The sequence below is a fragment of the Aquila chrysaetos genome, chromosome 5, assembly GCF_900496995.4.
Source record: "Aquila chrysaetos chrysaetos chromosome 5, bAquChr1.4, whole genome shotgun sequence".
Classification (NCBI taxonomy): domain Eukaryota; kingdom Metazoa; phylum Chordata; class Aves; order Accipitriformes; family Accipitridae; genus Aquila; species Aquila chrysaetos.
This window is the reverse complement of record NC_044008.1, coordinates 34761618-34771736: the sequence shown is the minus strand read 5'-3', so window position 1 is coordinate 34771736 and position 10119 is coordinate 34761618. Positions and strand designations below refer to the sequence as shown.

General features: G+C 44.9%; 1 protein-coding gene across 1 annotated transcript; it reads left to right on the top strand.

Annotated features, from left to right (window-relative positions):
• Positions 1-246: 246 nt before the first annotated feature.
• Positions 247-9097, top strand: AMIGO2 (adhesion molecule with Ig like domain 2). The gene is made up of 2 exons (XM_030015760.2): positions 247-520; positions 7353-9097. Exon 2 carries the CDS (start codon positions 7426-7428, stop codon positions 8989-8991), a length of 1566 nt encoding a protein of 521 aa, XP_029871620.1. The 5' UTR covers positions 247-520; positions 7353-7425; the 3' UTR covers positions 8992-9097.
• The last annotated feature ends 1022 nt before the right edge of the window (positions 9098-10119 follow it).

Below are 10119 nucleotides of genomic sequence, written 5' to 3'. Positions count from 1 at the left end.
GAGCCCCCGTGCCTTTGGATCATTTCACGAACCGGAGGATTGTTTCCCGGAGCTAACCCGACGCCTCTCCCATTCACCCGCCCCTTACGACCGAACACCCTGCGGGTTCCACCTCCCCTCCCGGCGACTTTGGATGCATTTAACGGGGACGGCAGCATCTTCTGCCTCCCCCCGCTGCAGAGCCGGGTTGCGGACGGAGCCCACCCGGGGCTGTGGGGGGTGGCTTTGCCGGGGGGGTGGAAGAGCGGAGCCGGGAGCGGGGAGGAGGAGCGCTCCCCCCCCCCCGCCCCGGGTGGAGGCAGGAGGGGATAAAAACCCCAGCGCTGCTGGGACCGGGAGTCTCCTGCCTTCCCTCCTCACCCGGTACCGGGCTCCGGGCCTCCGTTCCGTTCCCGGGAATCCCAATTTCCACCCCCACACCCCCCCCCCTCCCCTTTCCCCGCCTCCGGCGGCAACGGAGCGGAACATGCGGGGCCGGTATCGCTCTCCCCGGCCATGAAGCGACCGCCGGGAGCTCCAGGTAACGCTGTCCCGGGGGTGGGGGGGGGGTAGATATTCCCCCGGTTGGCGGGGTATGGCGGGGGGGCAGGGTCCGGAGAAGCAAGAACCGGGGCTGAGGGGAGGCCGCCGGAGCCCGGGGGCTTCGCTTGGGAGGGCGGGGGGCGGACTATGTCCGCCCCCCGCCCTCCCAAGCGAAGCCCCCGGGCTCCGGCGGCGAGCGCAGCCCGGCAGCGGGCGAGGTTGGGGAGGGGGGGGGGGACACCCAGTGTCTGTGGGTACCCCAGGTCCCACACCGGTTTAGCCCCTCTGGGGTCGCCGAAACTTTGCCCACCGCCGACCCCCCCCCCCCCGGTAGGGATCGGGGGGGCTGCAGTGGGTTGTCTCCATGGAGAAGCTGGCAGGAATTTCTCCCCCCCCCCCCCAAATTGTAGGCAAGGGGGGGGTCTTTGAAGTTTAGCCGTCAGAGAAGCCTTTGGAGGCGGTGAGGATCCTACGCTGGGCAAGTAAACTTTGCTAAGATCTGGCATTGAGTGGAGAGTGGTTGCTGATACTGTAACAGGCACCGCCGCTTATCATTGCATTTTTTTTTCCTTAATTATTTGCCGATCTCCTTAGCAACTGAAGTCATTTGCAAGGTTTAAGCTAGGGTGCAGCTTGATTTACAAAGTAACTTGGCAAAAAGGATGCATGGTTGTTTCATTGATGCGGATTTCCCTTGTACTCTCTCAAGAGGGGTAAGAGCTGCAGTGTTGACTTCATGTAGCTGGTACTGCCGTAGAGAGACTGCTGACGATTAGTCCAACTCAGGCTCTGTGGTACGTCACCCAGTTGCTCATCTGTGTCTCAGTTTTCTTTAAGCCAAGTGAGTTATCATGGGTGCGAAAAAAAAAAATAAAAATCTGTCTTCAGGGAAATTCCATCTTTAGTGAGGGATGAACGGAGGAGAAGATTGTTTTAGCTGGCTAAGGTTACCAGGACAAATTCATCTCCAATTCAGCACTGCTGAGGTCTGGCCGGGTGCTGGCCAGAGAGACCACTCCATTTGCCAGCCTGACCTCAGGATCAGCTTGCTGCAAAGGTGATGTAAAGCCACTTTTTTTGTCACTGTGAGGTCCTGCATCAAGCACAGCTTACTCCAGTTCAGGGATTTAGTCCAGTGTATCAAAACATCACCCAGATGTAGCTCACCAACAGCCTCTGCTGTCCGATCCATCATGTCACTAAATCTCATGGATTACGATGGTTGGGTAATCCCGATCTGCTCAGTCAGAAATGCTGAGCACAGCTGTCAGGCAGATTTGATGCAGAGAGTGCCTTTCCCACTCAGGAGTGATAAAAGCAGACGAGAGCCTGGAGACTGGAGTAAGGTGGCCACTTCTGGGATATTTCCTCTGACAGCATCCCACACACACACAGGGAATGGAAGTTTATGCAGACCTTCCTTCTAAGTGTAACATTTCGAAAGATTAATTATGTAGGATGCCACCAGTCTGTTTGTAATTAATGGTTGTGTCATGTACTTAAGCAGGATTCATAAACTTGGAATTAAAAGCATGAATAATTGTACTTGTATAATATTGTTGTTATAAATTAATAAAACCCCATTCTAACAGTCGCTTTTTCTTCCGAGTTCACGAGGAAAGCTTTGTCAAATGCCATGCCCCCCCCCCCCCCCAAAAAAAAAGGGCTGTGAGGAAACTTTGTTAACAACTGAGCCATCACTGTTTCTTTTCATGTATTATTATATTTAATTAATCCAACCCTGATTCATCTGATATGTAGACAGGTAAGAGGGGGAGAGTAACTGTGTGGGCATTGGAAGTCAATGGGAAGGTGCAAGGGTGCAGTGAGTGACTTGTGGGCTGGCGAGACCGGGGGCCAGAGGAGTCGGTCACAGGAGACGTGGCACAAGGGAAAGGGCTGGGACATGTAGAAATGGTGTGGACCTTTTGGAGGGTGGACTGAGATCTTTAATGTTTTCTTGTGTTTGAGCTGTCTAGAAGATCAACAGTATTCCTGCAGTTGTACAGTGGGGTTGTGCGCAAATATTTGCATTTTCACCGTGCAGAAAGTGCCAGCCAGATGTGGGACTATCTGCATCACCAGTGTACAGGAAGATGTTATTCCTACTGTAAAGCATTTATTAATCCAGTTTGTTTAATGTTGAAAAGACTAATGGTAGCGTTTGCAAAAGCATTCAGGTGACTTGTGATCTCCAGTCCAATTCACTGCTTAAATTAAGAGATGTGCCACTTAAGGCTTTTTTAGCAAAGTCTCAAACTGGGAGAGGGAGCTTGGCGTACAGGTTTCCCTGGAAGAAACAGCAATAAGTCTGAGGGTACTTACAGAAGAAAAGAAAGCTGGTGTAGAGATTGTTAATGGAGCATTAGGGGGAGAGAGAGCCCAGAGAAAATGGAAAGGAGTGTTTAGGACTTTAGTTGATCTTGCAGTGATAACTTGTGGTGAGCATGTTTATGGTTGCCCAGCATTCCCCTTTTCCATAAGCAGCCCTAGGTGCTTATTACTTAAAAAAAAAAAAACAAACCAACCAACCAAACAAACAAAAAAAACCCAAACCAAAAAAACCCCAAACCACCCCCCCAACAAACACACCATTAAAAAGATCAAAATCAAAAGTCAAATCCTCAACTTCTCTACAAGTTGATTTGTTGTAGTCAATTGAGCTGTTCCTGACAACAGAGAATATTCCCTATGATGTGAGGATACATCCTGTGTTTCTTCTCTAACAGTTAAGAAGCATGTGCACCATTACTGCACAGATGATTCATCTCAGGGAGTACTGTGTTTCTGGCAATGAACTTAAAATATGACACTTTAACACCAGAAAGAAATGATTTCTTTGAAAAGAATTCAAGTACAAAACTGCCAACCGTGCCCTTCTCTTTACTATAAATCAAAAAAAAAGCTATTTACACAGCTCATTCAGAAATAGTGGTGAAGTACTTAGCCAGAGTCTGTTTGGCACATGTTAGCTGATAGTATTTAATAACAATATCTCTCTTGAGAAAATATGTACTATTGAAGTTTGTAAAGTAGTACTTTTCTAAGACCTGAAGTAATGTTACTGGGATGAAACAAAATGCCACTTTTTAATATAAGGCTGATTGTAGTCTTTGTTCTTCCTTGCCACTTAACACGCACATATTACTAGCCCAGAAATGTTTATGCAGTCATTTTGAGTAAGTTCACATGATCACATAGCTTATAAATATTTATGTTGAACATGCTTGGCTTTGCAGACCATCCTGTGGTCTAATTTATGCAGAAGTTTGGGGGAACACAGGTTGAGGAGCAAGTTGCAACTCAACAATCCTACTCTCCAAAAGGGCAAAGAACCTCTTGGGAATGTAGGCACTGCACTGTGAGTTGGGCACGGCAAGGAAGGTTTCTGCTTGTCAGGGTACTCTCCAAATAGCCTTGTGTGTCCCCTGGTAAGTTTATGATGTCTATAATTAGGATGTGCCTCGCCAGGCAAGGCAAGTTGTCTGAAACAATTTGCATTTGCAACTTCAACGAGCTTTGGAAATGGACAATCCAGTTTTCAGCCCTTACAAACTCTTTTTGCTCCTTAGAACTCAAAGGTATTATGCTGATTTACACCAGCCACTGATCTGCCCTTGGGATTTGGTTGCAGACTAGCTCAGGGTTTCTGGTGAGATAGTTTCTGATAGACAGAAATAAACATGCAAGGTTATTTAGTGTATTAAACTTGGTAACCCTTCCAAAAACTGAGCACTGACCTTGTATGTCCTATTTGGAGTATCTCCAGGATCGCAGTTATATTCAACATAGGAGCTGATTTTTGAAAGTGCCATTCATCTTTTTGCAAGTGCAGTTACGTTAAAAATTGGGCTGCATAGGTTGCAGAATCAGGCATTGAAATATTAGTGGGAAAGGCAACCTATGCAACAGCAGTTTGTCTCCCATTTTGTGGATGCTTTATAATTCAGTCTTCATGCACATGGTTTTATGGCATGCGTTTTTCAGAAACCTTGCTTCGTGCAATGTACTAACTAAATGAGCAGTTATTACATTCTTTTTTCATCTGTCAGTGTGTTTCTATTGTGCCTTACGTACTGCATGCCATACGAATCTACATTGAGGTACAGAATTTTTTTCTGATGGTCATTTCTATAATATTTCATAGGTCTCACCCTCTAGAAGAACTTATATCTATTAATTGTTGCCATAGACTAGCTAGCTAGCAAAAACAACTAAGTTAGTTGCTTAGGACTGGTTAAAAAAAAAAAATATTCCTCTGGGTTCCTAACTTCCCACTGAAAACTCCATGTAGTTTGATACTTCAGTAGGATCTAAAAGCCCAGAAGACTTTAAGAATCTTGACACTAAGCTTTCATTCAAATCAATCCATTTATTTTTACAATATTTCTATAGTTAAGATTATGTTGCTATATCCCTTTTATAGACAGGGAAGCAAGGAGAAGCCCTTACATTCACAAATGCCAGCTAGAGTCATAGCATTTTGACTCTCAGCTCAGCACTTCTTCAGATCAGTCCTTCCCAAACTCAGTACGCAGAGATTCCTTATTTTCTGTGTCAAGCTGGTGACTGTAATATGTTCATTATTTTCCAACAGTCACCAGTTGACATAATTTGCCTGATCTCACAGGAATTCTGTGGCAGTGGGTAGGATATGCTCCAGTTCTCAGGTATAGGCACTTACTTAGCTCTTGATGTAATCACCCTTTCTAGTCCCGGTTCTTCCTCAGAACCTGTGCACAGTGTGAAGAAAGGTTTTGGGGAAAAAAATTAAGCAGTCATCTAACTAAGGACTGTGGTTAAAATCTAAAATGGCACAGAAAACTTCAATTTTGACACTTTAATTTTTGAGCACTTGACTTGGCAGTCTTGCCATTCTTTTAGTACAGTTTTGGGGAATGCAAACATTTAAAGCCAACGTATATATAAATTTTTGTGAAAGGTGAATTCTCCCATCCTGCTGCCGTCATATTTCTTCTTTTAATGGGTCATTAGAAGGTTGAACTCTTTAGATTCATAACACATCCTCTACTACTTGACTTAGGAGTAGACTCGTCAACAGAAGACAGCAGCCTGCCAGGTTGGCAGAGGGTTAGAGAGGAGTGGAGTAAGGAACTGAGGGGGAGTGGAAATTAGTACATTTCACATATATTAATTAACTGCATAGATAATCTTAGATTCCTAAGTAGCAGATGCAAATTCTCCAGAGAAGTGTGTTCTAAGGTTCACCTCCTGAAACTCTTGCCCTTCTTCTACCTAACCCTCTTCTAGCCCTTTACACCCTCCCCATCTGCTTTTCCATTCTCCTATGCCTTAACTGACTTCCACATCCTCAAACTACCTCCTCCTCAGTTGCTTCATTAGTAACGATGATGATGCTCCATTAGCGTCCTCCTCCTCCTCTGGTTTTGCCCTTCCTTCCCTATGCATCTCTTATCCTCCTTTTCCCTCTCTCCCATCCTTTGGCTGCTTCTCTGCCCTGCCATCCTCCACCCTTTAGGTCTTGATTTTAATGTTTTTATACTCAAGACTCATCCTTTCTTCATCCATCTTGCCTCATCAGAGAAAACAACTTTTTTTCTGCTTCTCTCCATCCGAGGTTGCTGCCCTCAGGCAGTCTCCCAGCTCCCGGCCATAGCCACTGTCAGCAGCCCAGAGCAGACACTGTGGGACTTGTCCTGCTCAGATGCTGTACCAACGGGAGGGCGAGATTGGTGAAATGAGAATGACGTTAATATGTGGGAGCTGAATACCGCGTTTGAGCTGCGAAGGGGTTGGGATAATCAATGCTTGTGGATTCACCTGGGAATTTATTTAACAAACTCTTAACAGGTATCCAGGGAGAGTAAGAGTGAACAGAAATGTTCATTACTCTGCTAAGTATGTGTACATTTTCTTAGGAGATGGCAAAAAGCATACCCCTTGGCACAGAATGGCTGCCTTGCCAAACATCCCTGCTTCAAACCACAGTGACACTAAAATATTCTCAGAAAACAGTATGGTTGGTTTGTTCTTACTATTTAAGTGTGAGCAAAATATTTTTTTCCTTTACTAAGTTTTGAGAAATGGCTGACTCATTCTCACTGAAAGTTCCCAAAACTTGCACCTGAGGTAGGCACCAGGCATAGAAGATTTCCTCCTCAACAGTTATTTTGGCAAAGGTAGAAGTAGCAGAATACAAAATATTCCAATTGGGCATCTTGAATAACTTTTAAAATAGGCTCTCGCTACCTGAACTATCAGTTACTGAGTTTAAAAAAAAAAGGAGGAGAAAAAAAAAAAGAAAGAAATTCATATGACATTTAAAGCTAAGTAGTCTGAGAAAATTCTTTGCTTGAAAATGTGTGACATTTTCTGATTGAGAAGAAACACGTGTTGTAACTGCTCCCAGAAAGAAATAGAGCATTTTTGGATGAGGCTTTTTCTTTCCTGTACCAGGAGTTTTCTATCTGGGCTGGTTTGGAAACAGGTAGGGGATGCCATTGCCCAGTCACGTTCCACAGAGGAACATTTCTGGTTTGTTGGGGTTTTTTTATGAACTGTCAGAAATTGCATTACTTGGTCCAAGACTGAAGAATAATTGCATTGTTTTTGAAGAGACAAAATATCACAGCTGTAGTGTGAATATTTATCCATGAGTGCAGAATTTCATGTTTACATAAACCCAATGTTAAGCCTACATCACCCAAGAACAACTAGATTTTATAATTAACCGTATGAAACATTAAGGATTAATTCCTTGTATTTTTCAAAAGGCATTCATAAGAAATCCGGCAGGGTATGAATCGTAAATGTTAATGTGCTGTACCTCTGTATCCCTCTTTTGACAGCAAGTAGTGCAAAGCTAACTGCACATGTAATCTGTGGCAAGGAGCACTGGGAGAGAGCTAAGAGACTGTGACAATGTCTTTAAACTGGCGGACAATTTCTACTCGACTTGGAGTTTTTCAAGTGAACTGCAAAGGACTGGCATGCCTCTTGGTCTTCACCGTGAGCGTTTGTGGCAGTGCCCCGGGGATGTGTCCAGCAGCCTGCATCTGTGCCAGTGATATCGTAACCTGCACCAATAAGAACCTCTCTCGAGTGCCAGGAAATCTCTATAAATGTATGAAAAGGCTGGATCTGAGTTATAACAGAATTGGGTTTCTGGAGCCTGAATGGGTCCCTGCGCTGTTCGAGAAACTGAACACTTTAATACTCAATCATAATAGCATCAGCAGCATTATCACTGGAAGCTTTTCCACAACCCCAAATCTGAAGTACCTGGACTTGTCATCCAACAGCCTGAAGACGCTGGGCAGCCCTGTGTTTCAGGAGCTAAAGGCACTGGAGGTTCTCCTGCTGTACAACAATCAGATAACGCAGATAGAGCCTTCAGCCTTTGGAGGACTGTACAAATTACAGAAACTGTACTTAAGCTATAATTTGCTCTCGCATTTCCCGCTGGACTTGTACAGTGGCAAACATAAACTGACAGACCTTGTGTTGCTGGACATTTCCTTTAATCACATCCAGTCGATGCCTATTCAGCGCCTGAGTTCGGTGCCGGCCAAACACCTTAGCGGAATTTATCTTCACGGCAACCCGTTTCATTGCGACTGTATGCTGTACGCCATGCTGATCTTCTGGTATCAAAGGCACTTCAGCTCAGTGGTGGACTTCAAAAACGAGTACACCTGTTTGTTGCGATCGGACCCAAGAGGTTACAATAAACTGCCTTTACTGCACGACAACTTGCTGAATTGCTCCGAAAGCACCGTCAACAGCTCTTTCCAAGCCTTCGGGTTTATTCACGACGCCCAGGTTGGTGACAGGCTGATTGTACACTGTGACAGCAGAATCAGCGACGCGGGCACGCACTTTGTTTGGGTCAGTCCGGACAACAGATTGCTGGAGCCAGACAGGGCGACCGACAACTTTAAAGTGTTTCATAACGGCAGCCTGGAAATAACAGATGCCCAGCTAGAGGACTCAGGGCTGTATTCCTGCATCGCAATAAATAAGAAAAGACTATTAAATGAAACCATAGAGGTTAGAATAAATGTTAGCAATTTCACAGTCAACAGGTCCCACGCTCATGAAGCATTTAATACAGCTTTTACCACCCTTGCTGCCTGTGTAGCCAGTATTGTTTTAGTACTGCTGTATCTCTACCTGACCCCCTGTCCGTGCCAATGTAAGGCGAAAAGGAGGAAGAGGAAGCTGAACCAAAGCAGTGCCCACTCATCCATACTGAATTCCACACCGCCGCAGGAGCTGCCAGCCGACGAGAAGAAGGCTAGCACTGGGAAACGGGTGGTTTTCCTGGAACCCGTGCACGAACCAAAACACAGTCAGAATGGGAAAGTAAAACTGTTCCCTAATGACAATATCATTGCTGAGAGTATCTTGAAAACGACTCGAACAAAATCCGACTCCGATTCTGTCAACTCCGTGTTCTCAGATACGCCTTTCATGCCATCAACTTAGTTTGCTGCCTGTGTTTGTATCGTGCAGTTACATTTCCGAATACCTCCTTTGCTTGTAGCAACCATCAGGAAAAACAAATAAATAGAGAGAAAATGTTTTAAAAAAAGCATCTATTGTCAGTCCTTGATCTGCGTCTCCTCTCTCTGTGAGTGCAGGGCCGTGCGACAGTGACATCTTGTTTGGGAAAAGCAAACAGTGTGACATTAATGTGAATGTCTTCAATGCAAGCTTAGCATTGGTTTTTACTCCCTGGTCCATACGTAGCAATTTCTCATGCGTGTTTAGAGGCACTTTCTGTGCATACAGCTGACTTCTCAGAGGCAGAGGCTGTCCCCCATAAAACACTGTCAGTCACGCTGATAACTCAGCTCCCCTGCAGTGAGCACAGAAGCCAACTCAGATGGCTACTGAGAAAAATGTCCAGGCTGCCTGCAAATCCTTTCACAGGCTCATAAAATCTTTACAGTAAAATCACTAGGGGAAAAAAGTCTTGAGTTCTCTGGGACTGATCAGAACAAAAAGATTAGATTTGCCACCAGGATGCCTAGCGGCACTGGATAAATGTTTATGGCCTTCAACTGATAATGTGTTTGCCAATAATTGCTTGAAAACTTTAAATGGGGGACATTGTACTCATTTTAGTCAAAACTTAGTCATGGGATTACTCATGAGAGGTAAAGGGGTTGTATTTGTTTATAAATATCGACACATAATGAAAACAGGTAAAAGTTAACACCTTACCTTTACAATTGCCTTAGTCGCGGAATAAAAGTTGTCAGTCGTGAGGACGCAAGTTAATCAGCAGTAACTCATTAAGCTGCGGTAACAGGATTGATTGTAATCAGTTGTCTTAACCTCCACTGCTCGCTGTACGCTTGGCATCACAGGTGGTGAACGAGCCTGCCACCGTCCCCAGGGCTCCTGCTTCATCTTAGGGGAGGTGGCTTCTCTTCAGAGATAACTTCACAAAATAGGGGAACTACTTCAATTAATCCTTTCAGCGGCATGTGATTCCAGCAGTCTAATAAAATTTGCTTCCTAAAGATTTTTCTTAAAGGAGGAAATATGGTATTTGGACAAACTTGTGAAAAATATAGACGACTTTATGCACTGTGAATTCAGAAAGCA

Coding starts and splice junctions, on each gene's coding strand:
- AMIGO2 (XM_030015760.2), top strand. CDS start 7,426: ATGTCTTTAAACTGGCGGACAATTTCTACTCGACTTGGAGTTTTTCAA.